The sequence below is a fragment of the Lethenteron reissneri genome, chromosome 5 (assembly GCF_015708825.2).
Source record: "Lethenteron reissneri isolate LAM-NWPU_2019-01 chromosome 5, ASM1570882v1, whole genome shotgun sequence".
Lineage (NCBI taxonomy): Eukaryota > Metazoa > Chordata > Hyperoartia > Petromyzontiformes > Petromyzontidae > Lethenteron > Lethenteron reissneri.
In genome coordinates, this window is record NC_083783.1 from 8,047,121 (window position 1) to 8,074,345 (window position 27,225).

General features: G+C 45.7%; 2 protein-coding genes across 2 annotated transcripts; one reads left to right on the plus strand and one right to left on the minus strand.

Annotated features, from left to right (window-relative positions):
* The first annotated feature begins 1,214 nt into the window (after positions 1-1,214).
* On the plus strand, positions 1,215-19,376 carry ORC3 (origin recognition complex subunit 3). Its single transcript, XM_061567843.1, has 19 exons — positions 1,215-1,256; positions 2,867-2,915; positions 3,390-3,490; positions 4,370-4,514; positions 4,681-4,785; positions 5,146-5,315; positions 6,138-6,271; positions 6,881-7,040; positions 8,716-8,829; positions 9,447-9,580; positions 9,862-9,922; positions 11,352-11,468; positions 12,139-12,218; positions 13,058-13,286; positions 13,732-13,832; positions 14,750-14,891; positions 16,087-16,203; positions 16,806-16,882; positions 18,783-19,376. Exons 1-19 carry the CDS (start codon positions 1,230-1,232, stop codon positions 18,886-18,888), a joined length of 2,169 nt encoding a protein of 722 aa, XP_061423827.1. The 5' UTR covers positions 1,215-1,229; the 3' UTR covers positions 18,889-19,376.
* A 414-nt stretch (positions 19,377-19,790) lies between these two features.
* AKIRIN2 (akirin 2) lies at positions 19,791-26,662 on the minus strand. Its single transcript, XM_061567844.1, has 5 exons — positions 26,185-26,662; positions 23,215-23,337; positions 22,095-22,238; positions 21,668-21,739; positions 19,791-21,285 (listed from the first exon to the last, which is right to left on the minus strand). The coding sequence occupies exons 1-5, from the start codon at positions 26,396-26,398 to the stop codon at positions 21,275-21,277; spliced, it is 564 nt and encodes a 187-aa protein (XP_061423828.1). The 5' UTR covers positions 26,399-26,662; the 3' UTR covers positions 19,791-21,274.
* Between the last annotated feature and the right edge of the window lie 563 nt (positions 26,663-27,225).

Consider the following 27,225-nt stretch of genomic DNA (forward strand, 5'->3'; position numbering starts at 1 on the left):
GTTGACTAACCAATCTGAAAACGTGACGTCATCGATCATGTTGACTAACCAATCTGAAAGCGTGACGTCATCGATGATGTTTTACTAACCAATCTGAAAGCATGACGTCATCGATGTTGACTAACCAATCTGAAAGCGTGTTTCGCGCCGTTCCCGCATGACAATGACGTCACGCGTCACGAGGTAGTTTCTGTTCGTGGTGTAATTTTGTTCCGATAAATAAATTTTTGTTCGAGATAATTTAGTTCGTTAAACACTGTGCAGCGATTCTGTATTTGTGCGTATAGAAAAAAAATGGCAACGAAATTAATTCGATTCTACAATAGACGAGTGAACGTTATTAGTGACGTCATCGATGTTTGCTAACCAATATGGGACCGTGACGTCATTAACGTTCCACAACCAATCTAAAAGCGCGACGTCATCGATGTTTGCCTACCAATCTGGAAGCGTGACGTCATTGATAGTTGCTAACCGATCTGGAAGCGCGACGTCATCCATGTTTACTAACAATCTGGAAGCGAATCGTCATCGATGTTTGCTCACCAATATGGGATCGTGACGTCATCAAGTTCCACAACCAATCTGGAGGCGTGACGTCATTGATAGTTGTTAACCGATCTTAAATTGTGACGTCATTAATGTTTACTAAATAATCTGAAAGCGTGACGTCATCGATGTTTGCTAACCGAGCTAGAAGCGTGACGTCATCGCTAGTTTGGCAGTTACACCGCCCGAGTGTCAACTACTTCCGCAATCCATGGTATCGATCCCATCAGGAATTAATTAAAAATTGTTACCACATTGATACCTCACCATGCATCGATCACAGAGATCATATTCGTCTGCGGTACAATCCTTAACTTATGAAATATGTAATGCGCGAATCGATTTATGTATAAAACATGAGATGTGTCTGAATCGATTCACGCCGCGTGGCGCGAACCTCGCGGGAATCGATTACCACAAACTAGTAATCGATTACTTTTGTGCTCTCTCTTTCTCTCGTGTGTCTCGTTCTCGTCCGCAATTACCTTATTTATCCAGTCTCGTAATATAACGAGACCCACCATCGCAATTGACACAACCGCTTGCGTGCTTTTGAAGGCGAATCGATTTGCTTCTTGCGCGGGGTTGAATCGATTCCGTGGATCGCGAGCGAGCGTCGTGAGAACGCACGTGGACGTCATCTGCCCCGCGCGTTCGTTGTTTTTAAAACTCCACAAATCATGACTTCCACAACTTCTGTCTCCAAGGTAAGACGTTCCACATTCATCTTCACCACTGCCCACCAGCGGATGATCGCTGCAAAGTATGATCTTGTGTTTTGATTATAGTGTGCTGATCTTTTTAAAGGTGCATTGAAAAATGTTGATACTCGCTACTGATGCCCCTCCTGCTGTTGTGGAGTGGGCCTCATGCAGCCAGCTATGGCTACAGGGTTTGGTGGTATCTTCTTGGTTCTTTCGGTAAAGTCACGTAGAAGGAAAATAATAAAATAATACAAAATAAAATACAATTCTCACGACGTTTCGGCCACAACGCAAGCAGCCGTCCTCAGGTGAAGAACAGGTCTGTTGGAAAGACAGCGTCTGAATGAACACCACCAAGCTTGGCAGCGTATATTTAAGCTGGGTTAGAGGAGGAAGAGCGCCTTGACAAATGAACTTACATATCAACAGAGGAATTTAACATATTTATGGAAAATGCAGATATGGGATTAGTCACTACTTGTGGAATGTGTAGGTGGTGGGGGGGGAGGTCTCAAAGTCATATTATGCTCGTGTATTATGTAGGATTAGCAGTCATAAAGGGAGGAAGTAGGATTAGCAGTAATAAGGGGAGGGAAATTTTAATAGTAAGGAGCTGCAGCAGCCAAAGGTTTGGTGGTCCATGTTGTTTATGTCGTTTATTGTGAAAATTCGGTCACAGTTCCTATAATCACTGTTTCATTGCTTGCGTGGCTTTATTTTGATGATTTCGAATCGTTTTTTGGTTTGGCCATGTTTGTTTGTTGTTGTACGGAGTTAGACTGATGGCCTTAATCTAAGTTGTCTTGTGGTTGTTGTTATTTGACTTGCATCCCACTGGGATTTGTGCACACAGCGTTGGTGTACGGTGCTTTTTCTGCAATATTTTGCTGTCTTTTCTGTTTGCACATAGTCACATAGTCACTATAAGATGTTTTCTTGTTCATGTTTTTGTTTTTTGTTTGTTGCGGTTGCACCCGATTCGAGAGCCGAATGGCTCACAGGGCTATACCTAATAAATGATAATCACAAACCTGTCAAGCCCTTATCAGTGCCCTACCTGACTACAGACCAATTCAGACCTTATTGGTCACCCCGTACCCTTACAAATCTCAACGTTCATCCTACAAAGTCCCATCACAAGGGAGAAACTCAAAGAAATAGACAAAAACATTTGTTCGTATTGAATCGGCTGTACGCCGTATGCACCTGAAAATTCAATATCCCTGTACAAGAATACAGGTAAACCGTATGGGTTGACAGGTATGTGATGATGGCTTCTATCTACTTACTGTCGTCAAAAGTTCCACTTGTTAGCGAAGTAGAATTTCGTGTTCCATCGTCCTGAATACTTCATTGATATTCTCTCAACCCCTGATGCGGCCTGGTACGGGTACGGGTAGGCCGTGAGTCACTGGTGAGTAACCGTTTGTCACTCATTTCGGGTAGGGTACGGGTACGGGTAGGGAACGGGTACCCGTACCCAGCCGGGTACGGGTACCCATTTGTGACCCTGGTGCGGCCGGGTACAGGTAAGGAATCAAAACCCGTTTGCGACCTCTGATGCACACCAGGTTAAGAACCACCGCTCTGAACAATACTTTTTTTTTTTCTAGGGATGCTTTGTCTTCAAGCCTTCTGGCAAGAAAAAGAAAAGTAACGACGGTAAGTAAGTTTAAACGCGTAGGCTTTCGCGACCAATATCCGTAATACTGGGTTTTTTGGGGGGTTAGATCGTGTAAATATATAAATGTGTCGTTAAACCCGCCACCACCCAACACAGCCAATTATTAAGGTTTGTCACGTAAACAGAACATGCCAATTCGTTACTAGTACAGCACACCGGTGTTTACGTGACAACCCTTACTAATTGCCTGTGTTGGGTGGTGGCGGGTTTAATGACACATTTATATATTTACGCGATCTAACTCAAAGAAAAACCTGTATTAAAGGTAAGTAAGATGACTGAATTGTGCATCCTTGATCGACAACGGGAGGCACATTGAGTGCCATTAAGTTACAAATCTTGAGTGTATATATGTATGTTGAACTTTTTTCTTACCGTACGTAGCCAACCGTGCTAATCGGAGGTGCGATCGAGTTCGCAGATCGATTTGTTAAATTGTCTTTGTTTGTCAGAGGTGTGCTTCCAGAACGAGAATGGTGAGGTGACCAGGGAGAGCCGTTTGAGGTTTGACACCTACCAGACGCTCAGCCAGGAGCTGAAGACATCTGCCGAGGTGATGATGGTCGTGACAGTAATCATCACTCTCATCATTCTGCACCACGACATTGTTCGTGAGCTATTTGTGGAGGCCAGATAGGAGGGTTTTTGTACTCCCTGGCAGTAAAGTTGGAAAGTATACACGTTAACATGTACATAATCGCATGAATTTTTACAATAAATCTTAAGAAATTACACTAGAATCCATCGTCTGCGTGGTCAAGACGCCATCGTATCTAACAGTCTTGCGATGCGTTCAGTCAGTCTTGCACCTGCACGTGAGATGATTTTACAGCTCCCATCGGTAAAGATCCATCCAATCACGTTCGTACGTTTGGCTGCCACTTCATCGTTAGTCTCGACAACCAGCTGTCATCTTTTCTAACTCGCTAAAATTGGAAACGCAATATAGACGAGTCAAAAATAGACTCGTCTAGTACCCAATTGGTGCAGGAAAGATTATTTGAGCGACGGATAAATATTGTTTGCAGGCCTTTCAAAGCGGTTGTTCTCATGTTGTAGCTGGCTGTATGAAATTGAGTTGTTGGCTGTGTACAGCCAGCGGGCTGCAGGTTCCCTACCTCTGTTTTATATTCACAGACATAAATACATCTTAGATTTGAAGCTTTCGTGACTGCAAGGATTCATATTCTTAGGTTTTTTCGGTAAAGTCACGTAGGTAAAAAATTTAAATTAATAAAAGTAAAATATTTTATTTTTATTTTACTTTTATTAATTAAAATTTTTTACCTACGTGACTTTACCGAAAAAACCTAAGAATATAAATACATCCTATATTCTGTAGGTGGCTGTGTCCTGAGTTTGTTTGTTTAACTTATTTCGCACCGTACATAGCCAAAAGCCTCTGCTGTGTGGATGTTGTATGCATGCTCAGGCAGTGCATGTCGAGATGAATGCCCAGGTGTTTGAGAAGATGACCTCCTTCCTGTCGGGAGCCCGCGGTGTGGCCTCGGACAACCTTCAGAGCTGGGCAGAGCGGCAGAGATCCAACGAAATTCCGACGGCCGCCTTTGTCACAGGTGCCGTTCGTTCCTTTTGACCCCACCTGCACGGTCATTGTGTAACTGTGCCAGCCGTCACGGGGATGTCTTATTAGGATGTTGGCTTTGCCTCTGCCTACCGTAGTGGGGCACGCGCAGTGCTGCTGTGGCATTGATTGCTTTGTGTGGCTCTGCGTGTGTGCAGGCGTGAACGTAGCGGATCACGAGGTGGTGTTCCAAACGCTGACGGAGCGGCTGCGCGAGTCTGTCACGCCGCACATCGTGTCCCTTCAGCCGAAGGAGTGCACAGGTCAGTGTCTGTAAATACAGGTCCACGGCAAGGCTGAGCGAGTCCCACTTTAGTTTCTTAATGTTAGGAGAAGCTCGAGGGTTAATTAATGGAGGTTGTAATCCAATAAACGAACAGCTCTTTTTTGTTCATGAGAAGTTAAAGACCCATCCACCGGTGTCAGCTCCAGATTTCAAGGATGACGGTCAACACGCTTCTCTCGGCCCATGAAACTATGAACTGATTATATTTTAAAACCTGGTTTGATCACTGGCAGCTGCATGCATTCAAACCTGAGATCTTATCTGTGGCAGCTCAGTGCCTTTACCTTTGAGCCACATACTCACGTCTCAACCGCACGATGGCTGATCACCTTCGCAGGGCTGAAGCAGGCAGTGCAGAAGATTCTCGGTACGCTGCTTGGGGGGCAGACATCGTGCGAGGACGACGAGGGAGAAAGTGACGACTTGGGTGACAGGAAGCCCTTGTCGGCATCGCAGGTGCTACCGTCGTTCTCCGCACTGTGCAGCTGGTACTCGACTCTGCCGCAGGTACCCTCCGCATCCGTCATTGGCCCTTGAGCAGAGCTGCTCCAGTCGGACAGACGCAGTCGTTTAACAACATAAACCGCACCACCGATTAGCATGCTTGGCTACGTACGTTGCGAAAGAAGTTCAATATACATACAAACCATTGCTTAAACAACACAATTCACACGTTCTGTTGGTCTAAACCCACAGCTGCAAGGTATATATCCTTGTGTTTTATATCAACTTATGTGGCCTTTTATAAACTCATACAAAATGCACTGGATCTCGTTAACTTTGAAAGCTACAGTGAGTTGAGCCTGGATAGTGCTTGGGTTTGTGCCAAATGAAAAAAAAGAGGTTATTGTGCAAAGTAGCAGTATCCATTGTACTGTACTTCCACACTCCCACATCTATGCTACACAAACTCCAACTGCCCAGTGTGCTGGAATATGGCCAAGAAACCCCCACGCCAGATATGGAGTGTGGAAGCCTTCATCCATGAGTGATAGTAGGCTGTACATGTGTGCACGCGCACATATGTGTATATGGGGTGCAGGGAGCGGTGGTGTAGCAGTTAGCACTCTGCACTATGAACCCTGTGACCTGAGTTAGATTCCCGCTCATGGCCAACATTGATGATTATCTGAACTGGTCACGGGCCTCCCTGTTAGGTCCACTCAGCTTTTAAATAAGTTCCTGGTGCGATGTGTAAATGTCGCCACTAGGGAGGGTAAAGATGGCTGGATGTGTTGTTGGCCACGCACCCCCTCGTGTGCCATGCCGGCCTTCATAGTCAACAGCACTTCCGTTAAAGCAATAAATGGGGATCTTTGTTGTATGTAGCCTGTATCGGACGGTGTGAAAGGCAAGCGGAAGGTGAGCGAGCGGCACAGCACGACTCCCCCCATCGTCATCATCCTTCGGGAGCTCGAGAGCTTTCCGCCACGTGTGCTGCAAGACCTCATCCGTATCTGCAGGTGCCACGTCGCTCACATGCTCCCAAACGCTCACTTCTTGCAGGATCTCAGTACGCAGTGCAGTGGCGTAGCTATCGAGTGTGCAGGCAGTGCAACTGCACTGAGGCACATGGCCCAGAGTGGCTCAGGCGCTGTGCTATATGAGAGGGAATTTGGTTGACTACTATTACTACAGCTGTAGCACTTAACCGTACGGGGTCATACCGTCCTATATTTCAGACTGTCACTCACAGGAGTCCATACCTTTGGAGTCGAGAGGCTCACGTCCAGCTCGAACTGGCACAGCCAGGTGTGAGGAGGCTGGCCGTCTGGATGCTTCCAATCGCCGATTAATCTCGCTCCTTGTGTCAACTTGACACATAGCTGTGAATCGAACAGGGGTTCCCCATTTTCATTCCTTGTACCAGGATGATCCAACAAACAGTCGTTCGAATTCAATGAAGATCGTCCCATATGGCAGCTAGAAGGTGGAATGAGAATGCTAATGGTACGAGATGAAGTGGCGATAATGTGGTTGAGTGGCTTTATAGCAAACATAAGATGCCACTGGAACAATGGGCGTTAAGTAGTCTCGTACCATCGTCCGTGTTGCCGTGTGTGCGCGTGTAGCCAGTACGTGGACCGGCTACCCCTGGTGCTGGTGCTGGGTATCGCCACGTCGCCCCTGGCATTGCACCGCTTGCTGCCGCACTCCGTGTCATCTCTGCTGTGCGTGGAGCGATTCCAGACGCCGCCTGCCACCGAGTTGCTCTCCTCTACGCTCGACCAGGTGGGGGCTGTGCAAGCAGCACAGAGCTGCTGGTTGATGGGCTCATGTGTCCATGTGTAGAGGAGTAGAAGAGAGTGGTGACGTTATGTGCGCTGTCCGGTGCGATGGCGTCACGGGACGTGGGGTCACGCGCGCTGGACGGCGCACATGACGACACAGCTCCGCGAGGGTAAAGGGGGGACCCCGTGACGCAAGCGGGGTCGTAGCTGGAGTCAAGGGTCGAGAGAGGGTGAAACGGGGAGCCAGGGTCAAGAGGGTAGGGAAAGTGGAGATAGCACAGAGCCAGGGCTGGATGTGGCTGTGCTCCTCGGTCGGCCGTGTTGGATGATTCCACGGCCGGTGCAGAGGAGACAGCACAGGGCAGCCGGCTGTGTTGGGACCCAGTGGGACCTAGCCCGGGACCCCTAACCCCTGGGAAGTGGTTCACCCCCCTTGTGTCTTGTGTAGCCCTTTAATAAACGGCGAAAGCCCTTAACCTCACCTCCGTCTCGGAGTGAGTCGTCGCCAGCGCCTCAACACATGTGTAGTGGGCTCAGATAGGCGCGCACACTTCTTAGTAGGCAACACCGTTTATTAACACCAACCACGTTACACTAACCTAGGGTGGTAACCACCGACCTGCTCTGACTAACATACACACCGTCACTCTCCATCTCAGACTCTCGGATACACTACCGTCACCCAGCCAGGTGGGCTACTGACTGGAGGCTTGACTCTTCTTCTTAGGAGGCTTCTTCACGATCCATCTTCATTCTTGACACGGGCAGCCTCGTGTCCCGTGATGAGGCTGCTTATATCGGCCTCGGCGTGTCTGGGCCCCACCCTGGCCACGCCTCCCTTCCAGAACCCTCTCGAAGCTCCTCAGCTGTCCACATTGACCACCCAAGGTCCCCCCGGGGCCCCCGGCCCCCACCTTGATAGGTCACGTGTCCAGCCGGATTCACTCAGTGCCACGGCCTCACCCAACCTCCAGGTCCCTGAACCGGCAATGATGTCATCCCTGCCTCCAGCCGGGATGACGTCATGTGTGTCTGTTTGGACCTGCGGGGTCGTGAAGCTCCCTCGCCTAGTGACGTCACACGTGTGTGTGTGTGTGTGTACATGGTAGTGACGCTGCCAGTCACTACACATGTATCTGCTAATCGGCTAACTGCTACTCAGTATCTGTTAATTCAAAAACTGTTCACGTGTTCAATTGTATTCAAGGAGTTTAAGGCACCACACTGTAAAGCGTGATCTGCATTTAACAGTCAATATCTCTGCCTTTTCTTCACTCTGAAGAAGGGCCTTTGCTAGGAATGCCACACATACAGACATTTTTTGTCAACCTACTGTTGGACGAGGGCCTCCCCCACACTGCTGTGCTGGACTGCGTGGGTTATCTTACCATCATCTCAAAATGTCTGGACGGTGCGTAGAAGTACTGTAAAACTAGAATTTCCTGCATTATCATGCATGGAGGTCCTCAATATAAGCACTGTCCTGGCTCCATCCTGCTTAGCTTCCGAGATCTGAAGCATTCTGGGTGATTTGGTCAAAAGCAGCCATGTGACACGAATGATGTATTCCAAGGCGAGTCATTCTTTTGGGTTGAGCTGGCAATGATGCCACAGTCGCCCGGGTACAAATGGACTTCGGATCAATGTGAATGAAGCTTTTCATTTCTACCTTTCAGCTGCTGCTAACGGATCGCTTCCTCTTCAAACTGAGCGGCAAATCCCTGCAGGTGCTCATCGGAATCTTCCTCTACCACGACTTCTCCGTCAGGAACTTTGTCAAGGGCTTGCAGGTAGGAAAGATGAATCCATTGATTCCAAGATCAAAAGTCGATTCTAACAGTCACAATGCACACGCCAATTTGTGTGTAAATATTGCTCGTGTAGAAATGGTTCAAAATATATTGTAATAATATACATCCATTTGTCAGTCGGATAAATGCCTCCCCATACTGTGTTGGTCATGGGAGTTGTAAAGACCATGCTTCACCATGGTGGTTATTGTGGGTTTGGGAAGGCAGGACCAGGATCAGTTCAGATATCACTTGTTACTTCTGTTAGCTGTGGCCTATAATCGAACCCAGGTGGCTGGGTTCATAGCATAGTTCATGAACAATTATGCCACTGCCCCACCCCATGGAAAAATATGCACATTTTATGCAGATGTTGTCTTAAGGCTAATGTAAAGAACAACTAGTCGGACATTATCTATGATACAACATACAATTAATTCCTGAATATGATTTGTCAACCCACATCTTAGACATTCATCAAATAAAAGAGTGAAGGGTGATTTTTATCACATGGCTATACTGCATGTTCCACCATCACAATCAGAGCATTCAGTGATTCGTGTTCATTCGATCGCTTCATTGCTCGCTGACTCGCATACTTTATTTCATCCTTGCAGTTTGCCATGATGGAGCACTTCTACGAGCAGCCGCTGAGCATGCTGTGTGTGCCGTCGTCCAGCCTGAAGGCTCACGTCGCTTCACTCGGACCGGAGCTCTGTGAGGCCGTGCGCCAGGCCCCTTCCTTCTGCCGGTTCGTCAGCAGTATTGGCACAGTGTAGATCCTTACTTCGGGTCTGAATTGGATTCAGTACCTGTTGCGGGCCACCCATTAAGACACACGCCTTATCATAATCATCATCAGAATTGCTTAGATGACGAAGGCCCGTTGTGCCAACCCAGAGTATCCATATTCTTAGTTTTTTTCGGTAAAGTCACGTAGGTAAAATTTTTTAATTAATAAAAGTAAAATAAAAATCGTTCAAAATAGTTTATAGTTGACAATGCTAAAGGATTCTGGTGGTCACTTCATAGGTACATGGAGGGCAGGAAGGCAAAGGAGCAGGATCGACTCCTGACCGATGAGTACCTTAAGGTAAGTGGACACCAGCCTTGGCTGCATGCTTTCCTGCTTCCTGCCATTATACTGCATGCCACTTAGCATACAGTAAACACTCAATTATCTGGGCTGCAGATTAACTGTGCTTGTCAAAGAAAGAGCTCAATCCACGTGCTGGATTAATTATTAGCTGTTCTTCACTCCTCAAGGATCAGTGACCCGTGTCACAGCAAACACATCTGCAAGTTAAACCGATTACTTTAAGAAGCAATAAAAACAGACGGGGACTTTGGTGTCTTCCCCCCCCCCCCATTCTACCTCGATAAACAATACACAAGTGCACTTTACGTGTGTTTTGAACTATATGTGTTTTAGTATTTTTTCATGTAACTCCACTCTCCATTACCATGCAGAATGGAGAGTTTACTCTGTAACTCGGTGGGATTGAATGTTCATGTCTTACATGATTATTTTTGTTGTTGTTGTTGTTGTGAAATGGACGATCCCGTTTAGCCAGTTTCCAGGATATTTTACAATAGATCTGTGATGCTTGAGCACAGCAGCAACACAAAGAAAAAATAACGACTTCAAAATTTCAGAGAACGAGTACAGGCCCCTTAAGGAATATTGCACAACTCAGAAACGAGGTATTGGTAAATGAAAAGCACGAGGATAATAAGTATAACCCGTAAAAACAAAGTTTTTCACTATAAATCCTTTATATGCGTGGCAGCGAACTTAATATAAAGGATTTAAAAATATATTCGCCTGTGGAGGACGCGGGGATCGATCCCGCGACTTTTGGCATGGGAAGCGAGGGCGCTACCAACTGCGCTACTCCGCCACGGCCTGTGGAGGGGTTACGCTCTGGGCTCTTATACTGTGACGTTCAGCCAAAGCGATGAATGAGTTCTATTTGAATATATGTAAAATAATTTTTTTTTGCCTAAAAAGTGTAAAATTTTGGGAATTTTTTTTCACGAACATTAATTGTCTGGCACAACGAGTCTGTGTTGAAAATGTCAGCTCGATTGGATCACGGGAAGGGGGTTAAAAAACGACCGAAAGATTTGCACGGTCGTAAGCAAGCAAGCAAGCACGCAAACTTAATATAAAGGATTTAAAAAAGAGTGCAGATATAATGAGAGCAAGAGGTGCCAGCAAAGTTTCGGTACATGTGCAAATAAGCTTTGTATTTCAGTCTTAGCAGTGACGTAAACACACGCAAATCGAAAAAGACTGTGCACATGTGTGGGGGCAAAATGCGCCAGATAAACGTTTTGTGCAAATAAGCTCTGCTTTGGCCTAATAGAGGGGAGTGAAGGGAGGTAACCAAGTTGTAGGTGAGCTGCAAGAGTATTCCACCTGATTATGTGCTCGCTAACAGCACTTGCAGCAAGTCTACGAGACTGTGGCAAGGTCTTTGTTGTTGATGCTTGTATATCATTCATACGGGTACCACCAGGACCGTGTGTGTATCCTGCTGTCCGAGCTGTACCGATACCATCGGCGGTTCTTCCTGATGCTGCGGGGCCTGCACACCTTCACGCACCAGCTGCCTGGATACCCACTCGGCAAGCAGGTGCCGGACGTCACAGGGTCCACTCACCAGTCCCTCCTACTAACAGGCAGAGTGCTCTGAGAAAACACTGCCAAATTTCCAGATGGTTATATCACCTGGGCATCCTGAACCTTCCCAGAAAACTTACCACATTTATTAACACTTCTTTATAAGAGATAAAATACATGATAGGCTGATGTTTCGGGCAGTATTAAATACGTGCGTATTACACTTTTGTATTTTTGCTCGAGCACCATTGCAAACTCTAGATTTGAAGCTTTCGTGACTGCAAGGATTCATACTCTTAGGTTTTTCGGTAAAGTCACGTAGGTAAAAAATAAAAAATAATAGAAATAAAATAATAAATCACGACATTTTGGAGGCCTGACGGAGACTTGTGTTGCCTCCGAAACGTCGTGATTTATAATTTTATTTCTATTTCTATTATTTTTCACCTACGTGATTTTACCGAATTACCTAAGAGTATGAACCATTGCAAACGTTGAAATATGACGTCGTCATCTCGTTATGCGGCTCAGAAGGTGACGTTAATCAGAGGACAAACCTGTTGGAAAGAGTGACAAAATCCATGCGTAAGCATTATATATTTTTTTCCCTTTGAGAAGTGAGATTGAGTGCCGTGCCATGTGAACTGAGCTTTGGCGACGTGCACACGTGTCGCGGTCTGCAGGTGCGGGAGCTGTACTGCAGCGTCCTTGAGTCGCCCGTGTGGGAAAGTGAAGGCTACTCATCCGCCATGCTTCTCCTCCGGTGGGTGTCCTCGCTTCCTGACCAGACATCCCCCCATCGCCGCCGCCACCATCGTTATTATTGTGATCGTCACAGCGTTATGCTTACAATGAAGATAATTCCACTCACCAGGTGCGGAGGGTGAGACCTCTGCTGCCAAATGGCGATGAGCATAGTCCCCATGTAGGGGAAGCCTTCTCCCCTCTAACCACCCGATTGCTCGTGGTAAGATGTTTTTGTTTTTATGAGGCTGATGATAAGGCCCCCCTCCTCGTTGTGGCAACGTCGCGGTTCAACAGGGCCTCCAACTCCTACTCAGAATGGGCATTGATTACCAAAAATGTCTGATGTGGTTGACCTCGAGTGTTTCCATAACTGCCTGGGAGCTGCCGTTGAATCATTGAATCGGGGGGATGGGGCACAGTGGCAGAGGGAGACAATTGCTGTTGATGAGGTGGTTATAGTCCCCGGCAGTAGTGGGGAGTGGTAGTGTCGTGGTTAGCGCGCTGAGCTATGAACCCGGCGACCTGGGTTTGATTAGCGTTCGTGGCCAATAGCAGTGATGATTATCCGAATCAGTCCTGGGCCTTCCCTAGGATGACTTCGCCTCAAATGAGTACCTGGTTCGATGTCTAAACATCGCCATTCAGGAGTCTAAGGTTGGCCAGGTATTGTATTGGCCACCCACCTCCTCGTGTGTCCTGCCGAACTTCAGAGATGTTCACCAACGGCATTTGCCCCAAAAGTCTATTTCGGTTATATAAGGGATCGTTGTTTTTGTTTTACAGTCCCCTGCCGGCTCTAAAACAGAATTGAAACTAGGATTACTGCAGTGACACGCTTGCCTTGCCATGTGCCAGGATGCTCGCCCGGGATGAGCTCTGCTGTCTGCTGGAGAGCTGTGTGGAGCAGCTGTCGGCCGCTCCGACTGATCCTGAGCTACAGGGTGCGGTCACGTCCCTCCAGGGTGTCCTACAAGGCCTGCATGCACTTGGCGAGCCCGGCGGGGCACCCAACGTCGAAGAGATGGCGTTGCCAGCACAAAAAGTGCCAGTGCTTGGAAAGACCGACCTGCACCAGCTGCAGAAGGTGAGTGGCAAGCGCACAAATGTCGCTGTGTGCGAAACTTGATGCACAGTGCTCACCATACACGAGACACTGCAAACCACGTGCTACATACTGCACACAATGCAACACATGCTGTACAACATGCTGTACAAAGCTAAGTATACTCTGTTCAACTACCATACTCCAGGTCAAAACAATTCTTATTCTGTTGCTTTCCATATACTGCTTGATTTTGAAATTCATTCCCATCATCTCATCTCCCAAGTCCTTATAACATTGCTCGATTCAAGAAACATGAACTCTTATCCACTATAAGAGTCACTTGGTGTTTTGGGCCTTTGAGCCTGTGCCTAGCAGGCTGCATAATACTTACCATGCCCGCTGCATAGCACACACGGCTGACGTATCGAGGCACAGGGATGCGCGTCGCATTGGGACCATTCCGTTTACAATGTTCCTGCCGCAGACACTGATGGAGATGCAGGCGGCGAAGAAGCAGCAGAAGAAGTCGAGTCCCTACGAGGTGCTCCGTACCAAAGCTGTGGATCTGCTCGACGATCTGGTCAGGTGGGTAGAGGCCGCAACAGCTTGAAAAGAGTCGCCCAATATGGCACACCAAGCATCCCATGGTGTGCCATATCGTATTGCATGGGGGTTAATTCGGCTTGGTTTACAGTGGGGCATTTCATCTCTATATCTGTGTTCAAGTCGCACTTTCAGATTAGTACACTTTTACTGCGCTCGACACTTGCTTTACTGACATGTGGCCACCTCTAGGTTGGCTCCAGACTTGGTGCAATTAGAAAAGTGCCAACCCTACCTGGTGCGCGTGATCGTTATTTAGTTGATCACTTTCGAGATTGCAGCATCCATTCTGCTGCTGCTAGCACATTCATTCCCTTATTTAATGCTGTCATCCCATGTTGATGTCCGTGTTCTACACCCCCCATACCCCTCACACTTTCCGTTTACCTTGCAGCACTTTAATGTTTAATGTTTTACCAACTTCATCTCTCCTCACCTTTCCCCACATCTCTCATTTATTTTCCTTTAGATCTGTCCCCCCCCCCTTGCCTCTTCCCAATGTCTGCCCCCTGCCCTCACTCTACCCATCCAACCCTCGTCACCCACTTTATTTTAGCAGGTGTTTAAATAATATTTTTTTAACTCGCAATCTCTTCAGGTACTTGAACCCATTTTTATAATACAATACTATTTATAATTACGTTTTATTGTGTGTAAAGTGCTCTGAGATCCCGTGGCATGAAGGACGCTCTATCAAAACACATTCTAATTATTTACAAAAGCACTACAGTATATAGAATCGGTGCATGTATTTAGCTGCAAAGTGGCCACTTTTGATACATTACAAACTGCAGAGCTTTTCGCGTTTGTCAGGCTTGTTGGGAATTCCGTTCAGTTTTACCAACCGATTGTCGAAGCAAACTGCGCGTTGCTTCTGAAACATATTTGCCTTTACACAGGAAATATCTGCAGCCACCTGAAGGGCAGACGCTGCACGAAGTGAGCTACTTTAGCGACTCCTCCACACTGAAGCAGCACCTCAACGCGTCGCCACGTGCAGCCATCCAGATGGCGCTCACCAACCCTTACTACTACCTGCAGGCGAGCAAAAAATTAACCCGTAAAAACAAAGTTTTTCACTATAAATCCTTTATATGCGTGGCGGCTAGAGTCCTCTCGTCCTCTGGCTTGAGATGGCTGCCACCTATGGGTCAGATGATTGCCTGCCACCATTAAGCAATTGGTAATTAAATATCTTTTTTTTTTTCCTAAAAAGTGTAAAATTTTGGGAAAAAAATTTCACGAAAATAAATTGTCACGCACAACGAGTCTGTGTGCAAAATGTCAGCTCGATTGGATCACGGGAAGTGGGTTAAAAAACGACCGAAAGATTTGCACGGTCGTAAGCGCGCAAGCAAGCAAGTGAACTTAATATAAAGGATTTAAAAAGCAGCGGCTCTAGCAGAGCTTCATACGTAGTACAGCAGCTGATCGGCGAAGCGTGGTGGAAGATTCCTGTGATCTGTTGCCACGGAGGCAAAGATTTGGCGGATCTTGTAGATTTGTAAAAACTCAGATCTTCGTGCGCTGCGAGTTGGCTAAAGCATGGCAGTATAGAGAGGTCGGTTCATGAATCTGTGAATGCAGAAAATTGTGTTATCTTTTCGTATGTCTAGGCCTATTTAAGGACTGCTTTTTGACGTTATTCATATGCATTTGCGGCTCTTTAAATATCAAGTTTATCACCGAATTCGAAAGTAAAATGCCTCTTGTTATTTTGGTTGCCGACCCCTGGTCTAGGTTACTCCAGTTTATTTCAACGTACAAAACACTCAGTAAAATTGAATTGGTCAAACAACCTTTTGAAAGAAATACAATTAAAAACTCAAGCTCTCCTGGATAAGTAAAGAACCTTTTTAGTTTTGCCAGTCAATGGGCTGCGTGTTGGTCGAGAGACTGAATGGGATTTGTGCATGTCTAAATCCTGATATACCATAAACGCTGGTGGGTAGCGACTGTCATTGAACCGGGAGCGGTTGAACAAAATTATTTGCTGGTCATGGATTCTGGCTCCCGTGGGTCTCATTAGGCCCTGGTTGCTTCAGCCCCCTAAACTTGGCCTTGTTGGCCCCATGTTGCGCTGCACTGCACTATTTCTGTCTCCCATGTGCACGTGCCCTTACCTCCCTTCCTATTTGATCTTTTTCCCCAATGTAGTATCTCATTTTCATATATCATCTTGAGATGCGGTTACATAAATTGTTGTGGTGATGATGATGATGATGTGCGCCATCAGAACAAGGCCTTGCGCAGCGCGGAGGGCAGCATCACCAACATGGCTCCAGATATATGCATCGCCTATAAGCTGCACCTGGAGTGCGGTTGCATGATTAACCTGTACGACTGGCTGCAGGTAAGCACGCACAAAACAAGTTGCCACCGAATGAAATTGAGGTGTGTGTCAAATGACCAAACTTATTACGTTATTGCAGGAATAGCACTCAGAAGAGACTTAATCCTGGAGAGACGTTTTGGAGTTAAGCCATATGAAGCTGGTTAACTGCTACCACTTAAGTCTGTGGTTGAGCGTTCTGAAATGCACTCCATAGGGATAAATAACCTTTTAGCCAATATTGTCTGTTCCATCAGCAACTATAACAACTTTTGAACATTGGTAATAAATGTCGGTATTGTACGTTAAACGTAGCGACTATAATTATTTAAAAAAACAGCTGATGGCACAGCGAAAGCGAATCGGGGATTAAAGGGTGGAGTTTATAGCCTCTAAAGGAAGCATCATTGAATGGGATTCCTCAACAAATGAGTTGCTGATAGTCTCAAGAGCTCTGAATCATATATAAATAATTTCTCTTTTTTTATGCATTGTCCAATCCAACATCCTTGTTTTTTAAAAGTCCACAATTTTTTTTTAAATCCAGTTTTAAATGTATATTTTTTGTGAAGCTTAAAGTAAGTTTTGTCTATATCACCACTGCTATGTGCCTGCGATCCCAGGCCTTCCAGACAGTGCTGCAAGCTGGGAACGACTCTGAAGAGACCGAAACACCTCACGTCATTGACCAACAAATTCAGTATCCTTTTTAAATCCTTTATATTAAGTTCGCTTGCTTGCGTGCTTGCTTGCGTGCTTGCTTGCTTAGGACCGTGCAAATCTTTCGGTCGTTTTTTTACCCACTTCCCGTCATCCAATCGAGCTGAAATTTTGCACACAGACTCGTTGTGCGAGACAATTAATGTTCGTGAAAAATTTTTCCCCACATTTTACACTGTTTAGGGAAAACAAATTAAATATTTAATTACCAATTGCTTAATACTGGCAGACAATCATCTGACCCATAGGTGGCAGCCATCTCAAGCCAGAGGACGATAGGACTCTAGCCGCCACGCATATAAAGGATTTATAGTGAAAAACTTTGTTTTTACGGGTTATACTTATTACTGCCAAGCACCTGTGGGGTTTGTAGTCCATCATTGTTTCAGCCAAATATGCTCACATGCTTTACACACTGCCTGTTGATTGGCTGCTACAGAAAATGGGTGTGTCCATAGGACGTCCTTTACCAAATCTTGCCAGAGCACACACTTGTGCAGGCCTCACTTTTTCTAGTTTTTCTTAAGATTAGCCGAGCAACTGCATGAAGAGCTCTTGAATCCTGAAACTGTTTACAGGCGAAATGAAGAGTGCTATATGTATGTAGAATTTGGCAAATCCATTTTTTTTACTGGAGACAAATTGAGGATTCATTAGGTTAATACAAAAGCCGAATGGCTACTACAAAGTGCCAAGCTTTTTCATAAATCAATAACAATTTATACCATTCCCGCATGCATAATTCCATGCAATTAAATATATTTTCAATGGTGAATCAACACTCCCTTACATGCCTAATACTGGTAGGGACCTCCTTGTTATACCAGCCCACAGGGGATTACTGTGTCCGTCCGTCGTGCATCCAAAAATGGGAGGGGTGGGGCTGGGTGGGGAGGGGAGGGGCTGGGTGGGGAGGGGCTGGGTGGGGAGGGTGGGAGGGGTGGGGCTGGGTGGGGAGGGGCTGGTCACCCCGTGGTGCCCTTAAAACTCAACGTTTAACCTACTCACGCCGGCTTGTGCCCGCCCTCAGTCGGCCATATTTGCGGAATACACCACGCCGCCGTTGACCTTGGCCATTGACCGAGCAACCCAACGTTCCTACCAGCTCCCTCCGCAGGAATGTTTATTTAATCACGATTAAGGAACTACAGGGGTGGAACAGTGACAATGCACTATGAACCCAGCCACATGAGCTAGATTCCCTGCCATGCTGAACAGTGGTGAGTGATATCTGAAACTATTCCGGGCACCCCCCCTTCACCAATGCACACTGACCAACATCGTGCAGTATGGTCATTACCACCTCCACAACGGAGATGGTAGAGGGAGGCCTTAATCCAGAAGAGGCTTGAGAAGGGGTGGTTGACTTCTAAGATATTGCAACTGTAGGTAGCTACCAGATGGCTAATGGCTCGTCCATAAATGACGTCACGTACCTAGGGGGGGGGGAGAGAGTTTGATAATGTGACGGCACATCAAAATGCTTAACTTTAAATATAGACGACACTTTTTACTTAAATATACGTTTTAATAAATGTTTTCTCCTACATCAGAGTGCAGCGGCACATTAAATACGCACTACTATGACAATAGCTTAACGCGATTTGAAGCATGTTTAAAAAACATTTTGTAGGGGGGGGGGGCAGAGCTTTGTGACGTCATTTGAAAGGGGGGTCTGACTTTGTGACAAGGGGGGGGGGGGGGGTCAACAATCGTCCAAATCATGTGACGTCATTTATGGACGGCCCCTAATGTGTTTGGGCTGCTCCCAATGAAAATGAACTCGGGTGACCAACTAGTTGGCTGCAATATCTACAAAACTTGTTCATACTCTGGTTCACGTTTGGCCGAGCTGTTGTCCTGAATTGTTACGCACCCAGCGCACGGTTCATTCGTGCCGTCTCCGAACTGCAGTTCCTGGGCTTCGTAAAGCCCACCAAGCGCAAGACGGACCATGTGGCTCGTCTCACTTGGGGTGGCTGCTGAGGCATCAATCTTGCTTGGTGGTAATATTGCATACAATGATGGTAATGTCAACAAATCTTTTTCAATTAGTGAATGAGCAGTGGACATGTCGTAGTCGTTATGGTAAATACTAGCCACCAATGAAAATGCAAAGATAATTTAACATGAGCAGACTACAGTGCGTAAGTGTGGATTAGATTTTCAAACAGAATGCAAATTAAATCAAGACCGACTGGACTGGCTTTTATAAAAGACTGCATTGCATGGTAGTGCTGCACCAAGGATAGTAAAGATAATCCAGTTCCCACTGCACTGCAATAGGTTCTTGTAAATATTCGTATGCTGTAAATATTAATGCGGTTTGTGCTTTAATAAACATTTACGATTTGCGCATTGAATTGAGAAGTGTCATAACCTTAACCTTGGAGCTGGTATTTGCAGTCTGCCATCTTGTTCCATGAATATCCATATATATCTTACAAAATGGTGTAAAGACCCAATGCATTTCCATCTTTTAAAAAGACAATTAAAATTAATGAAAAATGTTCTTTGCACGCAGATCCATGTGTTAATACAGAGGTATCAAATTCGAGTAGTAACACTATCAAGAGATTATTTTTAAAGCATTAAATGTCATTTTCCAGGGTCTACCCATACCACAAAGCTGCAAATCATGAGTAAAATGGGTAAATTTGGATACCCAACATCAATGAGACATTTCCACTTGAACCAATGTGTAAATTGGTATACTGCCGACCTATGGCATCAGAAAAGTCAAACAGAACACTTCCATGTTTGGAATACAAAACTACCAGTTGCTATTGCCAGGGTGGAATAGAATGCTTCAATCTTGTGAAAAGCAACCCCACATTCTCACAAGTACACCTTGTTGCTGGGCATAAAACTTGGGCTCGGAGAATAAGGATGGTGTAAGGTAACTTTATTACGGTATGTTTCATATGCGCACATTAACTGGCAGTCCTATGTACAGTACAAAGGCATTGTTACAGGTGCACTAGTTGTTTTGTACTAACATTTACTGGAATTGTCTCAAACAATACTAAATCTACGGGTCTAGAACCCAAGAAATAAAACGAGTCAGTCAACACAACAAACAAAAAGAAAAACAGCAAAGAAGTTCCCAAACCTCATACGTTAAAAAGAACAGGCAACGCAGTCAGTGCAACATCTTAAAGCAATGTCTGTACATGCTAAGCAATTGACAGCAGCTCTAAGATTTATACAATGCACAGCAAGTGTGAGAGAAATCAATATGCTTGCAATAGTAAGTAATCAAATTGTGCCATGCGTTTGCAAGTGAACGTTAATACCAGTCATGTTGGGAAGTGTCAAACACGGTCATTTAGGTTATACATTTTAGTTGGCGAGGCTGCACTTGTGTGGGTAAGGCGGTTTGGCAAAATTTGAACGTGTTCTCCAAGTCAACAAAACTCAAACCCCACCAGCCAAATTAACAAGTCTGGGTCCTGTACCTGGAGCAGGCACAAAGATCATGCGACTTTCATGAAGTCAATAAAGCACCAACCAGGGCAACTCCAAGCCAGAGACATTTGGAAATGTCACTTCATTTAACTGGCCATTAGGGTGTAGTTGTATACATGACCCCAATGTTATAACTACATCTAATATTGATAATTAATTTGCTTGCAAATTCACATCAAGGTCCTTTAAAGGGTGCAATTGAAAAGCAACAGGCATAAAATGCACATTTTTCTCTCCAACCCTGAATTCTTTCATATTGCAAACACCATTTACTTCCGATAGACCAGTTTTCAAACAAAGTACACTGGGACCAATACCCATCCCAGATTTCCATGACAGAAAACTTCTAACACGTAGTTTTCCTTGTGAAAACCTGCTGATTGCTAGAATTCGAAATCAAGGCTGGGTAAGATGTATCTAAAGGCCTGTGATGAAATCCACCCTTTATGCTTTCCCTGGCTGTATTTACAAACCACAACTCCAAGGCGCCTTGTATCCCATTCACACATTACTTGTAAACCCTTTACTTCGTGAGAATCTTTGATTACCCACATTTCTCAACCCTGCTATTCCAATACAAATAGTTAACACTTGCTCCACAAACCATCTTCGCACTTAATGTCTGTTTGCAAAACATCTTGCCTGCATTCCCCAATTGAAAAAAATAATAACAGCTATCGACCAAAAGGAAAAGTAAAGCTCGGAAGTCAGTGTTAGTTACAATTCTTATGAACAGCAATATCACGGAAACTTTTGCTAGTTCTGATGAAGGCAGGGTCAGCTTCCACAACGCAGTGTTACGCACTGATCCCTTTGCACTGTTTTGACTGTTTGGGTGGGCCTCTACACAAGTCAGGCATCTCGACTTGCAGCAGAACAACAGGACAACTGCAGCCTGGCATCTTCAGGATACATCTGTGGAGCAGAAGAAAAGAATGTTATACATCTGCTTGGAATGTATGTGACATTTCACAATGGGGTGGGTGGGTGGTTCGGCCTCTTTCGGGCAGTATAAAGTGTCGTGTAAAAATTGCATCATGCCATTGTAAGAAATTGTGGCGACGCTGTTTTGAGCCGATATTAAACCAAAATAAGGGTGGTTCAGAAATGACAAATAATTTACAACAATTATGGTACTAATAAAATGCTTACTCCAAACATAACAATGGTAATATTCATCTTAACGTTTAAACTCCAATGTAAGTATGAATCAGGAATTTTTAAAATCCGAAAATTACTTGATAAAAGAATAGTGCAAAGTACATAAAGATGGCTTCATTTGTCTATTAGGGCTTACAGCTGGCTGGTCGTTCGCCATACTTCCGCATAATCTGGTCCTGGGTGAACTTCACAAACCCCTCGTATTGCTCTGAAATATAACAAGCACATACACAATAGCAACATCTAAGCACAGCAGACATCTTCATAAAAGTCGCTGTTTTACCACATGCAACTATTTGGCAAATTACTTGGAAAAAAAAACATCAATTCACTGCTGTGTTGTATAATTGATGTATTTTTGGGTTGCACCGCACGTATTATTCAGCACGATATCCAACGTTTCGCTCCATATGCTGGGGGAGCTTATTTAGGTACTCCCAGCATGTCAGCAAAACGTCAGTCATGCCAACCACAGACACACCGTACAACCAAAAAAAACACATTAAAGACCATAAAAGACAATTGAAAATGGGCCGCCATCCCTGGTGAGTGCCATGAATTACCTGCGAGCTTGGTGGACAATATCTGGTCGTACTCCTGGCGGATGTGCACCTCCCGCTCGCGCAGCAGCCCATCGCAGATGAGCCCCACCTGGCGCAGCGTGAACAGAGGCTGCTCACGTCGTCCACCGTCTCCACTAACGCTCGCTGGCGTACAGAGAAAGAAAACGCATTTGAATGTCAGCCTCACTAACACTCCGTTACTCGCAAGTATAAGTGTAATCATGGACTGGGGCCGGTATTCACGGATAATTGAATTGTATGCATTTAAAATCTGAAAGCAATTAAGCATAATGAAATTTTATCTTTGGAACTTTTGACAAATAAATAATTTTTTTTATTGAAACATAGTGAAGTGCCAGCTGTAATACACTCTTATTTCCATGCAAATATTAAAGCCCGTTCTTGTTTCCAAAGCTTCTGCCTTCATTGTATACAGCACTCCGTAAAATACCAAATTACATCAACATTTTATCCGTTTACAAGAGTGCACAGCACATCACCGCTCACCATCACGCTTGCATTGCAAAATTGATGGTAATTGCAGATAACTCCTCGTAAGGCTGATGGTTTTCACATAACATTTCAAAATACAATTTTAAGAGCATGCCATAAAACTGGCTGGAGTGTGGATGCGTGCATTAACTTAATAGGCTCAGCTGCTGCGGCTCTTCAATATGCAGCTGATGCTCTTTTGTATTTCGTCTCGAGTTCAGACATACCAAAATTTCATCAGACCATCTGACGTGCAAAGCAAGGGTGGGGAGAGTACGAGTATATGCTGCAATGTCAAATGGCTGGCATGCCAGGAAGCCTTAATATGGGTTTGTATGGGAAAGGCATCGTACATAGAGTAGCGTGCAATATTTGGAGGGTTCAATTTAAATTCCACAAAGCAGAGTGAATTGGAGCCAGCATGCGAATGCTCGCTACTGCTGACAGACTTAAAGCAAGCTTGCAGGAGATGCTTGCAATCGTTACATGGTGCTTGATGGACAATGCCGCAGCCAGCGCTGGGACTGGCTGAGTATGCTCCGCACTGCGGAACCAGCGTCGATCCCAGGGCAAGGAGGGGGGGTTTATTTGGGGGCACAAACGGCGTGGCACTGGCCGTGGCTCATACTGGGAGAGGCGGGGCCGCTCTGCATGGAGGCGCTGTCTCCAGCGTGTGCATCGGGTGGCCCGTCCACTTGCAGGCGCCGCTGCATGCGCGAGTACTCCTGCTTCAGGTTGGCCAACACTTGCTCTGCACACCAGACGCACCAGAAGCAGTCCAATGCAGTGATGTGCAAGAATGCGACATTTTGTAGAAAGCCAAATTTACAATCAAGGCCAACCAGCTCACGCTGTGATGTATCTGGTCACACCACTACATCTATGCTGCCAGGCACACATGGGCATGCATTTCGTTCTAACGCTCGAAGCCTGTGGCATAAAGAATTACCATCAGGAGCTCATCCAGCTAAATACCAAAAATCTCGACGTTTATAGAACGAGAAAAAAATCCAACGAGCCCAGCTTCACAGCGGTCATTAACTAAATAATACTAACACTGAGAAAACCGACAGCCAAACATCATCCGAGCTCCAACAATAGTAATGGGGGCTGCATTTTACACCACACAATTTGTCACGGCAGCAATCACTGGCTGCTATGGCGACTCATGATATGCACTGTAATGCGACATGGGGGAGTGGCAGTGCAGGTGCGGTATGAGGGCAAGCCAGAGTTGTTTTGGCTAACTTTACGTGTCTGGTTTAATTACGGCACAGCATCAGCACGAGTGCCTATCAATAGTGTTGGATCCACAAACCTCTCCTTTCTTAGACTACTGATTAAAAAGTTAAAAATAAAATGTGTGCAAGGCTATTCCACCACCCGGCCCTTTCTGTATGATTTGTATGCTTGTATAAATATCATGGGGCGGCAGTGCTAATACATGCAAAGGTTCTGCTTTCAGTGTATACAAACCCCGGTGAACAGGAGGGGGATAGAATATGGAGTAGCCAGGGGGGTTAATCATTCACTCCACAAGCACACTCAAAATGGGTGCTGTGTTGTCAAAATATTTTCTTTTTTTATACCTCTCATTTGGATTCGGAGAATTTCTAAAGCATACAGAGCCACTGCGATAAGCTCGTGAAACATAATGACTTCACCAATACAAGGCAACTTGGGACCCAGCCCATAAAACATTCCAGCAGACATTGTGCAGATCCCTTTCAAAAGCCAACAACAAGAAGAGCTGTTTAAATCCTTTTGAGCACATGCTACAGTTTTACAAACGTTACAATGATTTACTCTTTGGTTCTTTCGGTAAAGTCGCGTAGAAATATAAAATAATATATTTATTATTTACCGAAAGAACCAAAGAGTAATTCCTGCTGTCACGAAAGCTCCAAATCAAGTTTGTTACAATGAATGTTATTTCTTAGCTTATCATTCCCTAAGCGACATAAAATTACAACGTACTGTAGAGTAATGCGACCCATTTCAAGGAAACAGCCCTATAAAGAGGGCTTCCTACAGTATGGCATGTACTTCATTTCGACAGAGCTATACATTTCCACCTTTGGGTATCCGGAGCGACAAATTTCTGCCTGCGTATTAATCTTAAAAATACGTGTTGGTATGTAGAGATAAAACGAGCGCTCAAACTAAATAATTGTTCCAAGAGACCAGGCCCTCAATTTAGTGTTGCACCAGTACCAAATCTTAACTCCACACCCTATTTCGTGTGGCATCTGCTGCGTATTGCCATTTCATAACACGCATCAGTACTGCACAATCATAAGAGCAGAAAGGGCTTTAATGGAAAAACACATCTATGCCGCCCTGTCTTGCCACATAAAGACTTAAATGTAAGATTGCTCCTACCAACGGAACTCAACGTCAGGGCTATAATGACGCTTGAAACATTTCAAAAGGTTAAAAGTGAAGGTCCATTTTTAAATGAGCGCGTATCCAGCACCAAATAAGGAATATTACCACGTAGGCTTGAGTATAATCTATTGTTACTCGGGAGGAAAGGAATATACTATTACCGGTGCATTATTGTGCATATACTGACGCCGAATCAGACGCTTAAATCACGCCCTTACAATCGGGCGATCGTAGGTTTAAATTGAGTCGCACTAATCAGGTGAGAAGATACGTCTCTTTGAAGAAATGTAACCACAAAGACTTGTCAAGGCCACATCTTGTGTGTACACGACGGGGGTTGGTGGCGCTATGCAAGCCACACAGCCATTTTAAAATTCACAAGGAGACTCAATAGCATTGTTATTGCTGCTGCTGCTGTGGCTGAGATAGAAGAAGCCACGATACTAATCCAGCGGCCATTTAAAACTTTGGCTAAGACCAAGAGGAAATGTGGAAATGATGGCCAGTGTAGATACACTGATAGCGGCGAGCTCCTCTTCTTCTTCTTCCGAGATGGTTTATCTCTGGCGATGATGAGCACAGGGGCGTGGGTCCTGTTTGTGAGCCCACAGCAGCGTCTCTACGCCGGGAGCCATACAATTAAAAACACATTGCGAACACAACAAATTTAAACAAAAGAGTGTAACGCCGAGTTGACTAACATCCCTTCCGCCACGGCCTTCTGTGTCATTGTTGAATCTGCTTGGCACAAATGGGGAAAATGCAGGCGACGGGGAACGTATTAGCGTTGCAATCAATCATTGCAGCACCATGTTGGGTGTAGAATTTAAATGCTTCGCCGGCCATGGCGTTTAAAACCGTATTACCCTCCCACAGTCATTCACACGCGCATCAACGTTTTAAATTAGATGTTAAACGTAATTGAGCGTGTGAATTAAGTCTAAGGCATTTTTACAGGATTTACACAGTAAATGCCGCACCCTTGTTTAAACGCCCATAACGACCAATTACTTTGGTTGCTTCTCGGCACATACACCAGCAAAACTATCCGATCATAACGATGATTTTTTTTAAATTATAAAGTAACTTGACAAACTATTCTACAAATAGCCGGCGACGCGAATTAAAGGCCGGGACCGAGCGAGGCCTAGCAAGACGGATGGATCCTCGGACTCGCCTAGTAGGCCCTACCGCCCGGAGCTGCACTTACCCGGGGTGAGGCGGGCAGCGGCAGCGGGGGAGTGGAGGTGGTAGTTGTGGCTCTCGGCAAGCGATGGCGTCGGCTCGGCCTGCAGGTATTTGCCCGATGAGGTGGGCGACGGCGGCGCCAGCGGCGTGCAGCGCCGCCGCTTCGGCGACTGCGACGAAGGGCTGAGCAGCGGCTCGAAGTCCAGCTGCCGTTTGAGGGTGGCACCGCACGCCATGACGGCGACGGCCGGGTTTTTCCCTTGAGCGGCGGAGCGAGCGAAGAGTCTCAAATACCCGCTCCTAGCGGGGTGATCGGAGCAAAATGACGGCGGCGATCGCCTCGCGGGACTCTCGGCGTTGGATGCGAAGAGGAAATGGACGACGGGAGGCGGCGGGACGCGGCCGATGGGTGCGGATTGCGCGGAGCGGGCGGAACCAACGATCAACGGCGGAGAGACGCGATCTTCAACATGGCGGCCTCTCGCCCGGCGTGAACAATGACAAGGCCAGGGTCACCATGGCAACGACCGCATTATTTACCATAAGCCCACAAGCCCCGCCCCCCCCCCGTCCGGTGATTTTTTTTGTTTCCCGCACCCGATGTTTGTTAAAGTTCATTTATTGGGTATAGCCCTGTGAGCCATTCGGCTCTTGAATCGGGTGCAACCGCAACAAACAAAAAACAAAAACATGAACAAAAAACATCTTAAAGTGACTATGTGACTAAGTGCAAACATAAAATCCAAGAAAAGACAGCAAAATATTGCAGAAAAAAACACCGTACACCAACGTTACACCTACTTTGCCTGCGCGATTAGTCGGGTACGTGTCGTCGATTAATCGATAAATTAATCGATACGCGCGCATTGGATTTTTTTGTGCGGTTGATTAATTGGGGCCCCTTTGAAATTATTTTTTCAGCTGTTTTTGATTAGTTGAGTTATTTAACTGATAATCGGTAGAGTAATCGATTACCTAAATAAGCTTATAGTCCTACTGAGCACAAGCAGCGGCCCAAAACACTGCCTTAATGCAAGGAAGAAACATCATACACATCCATGGG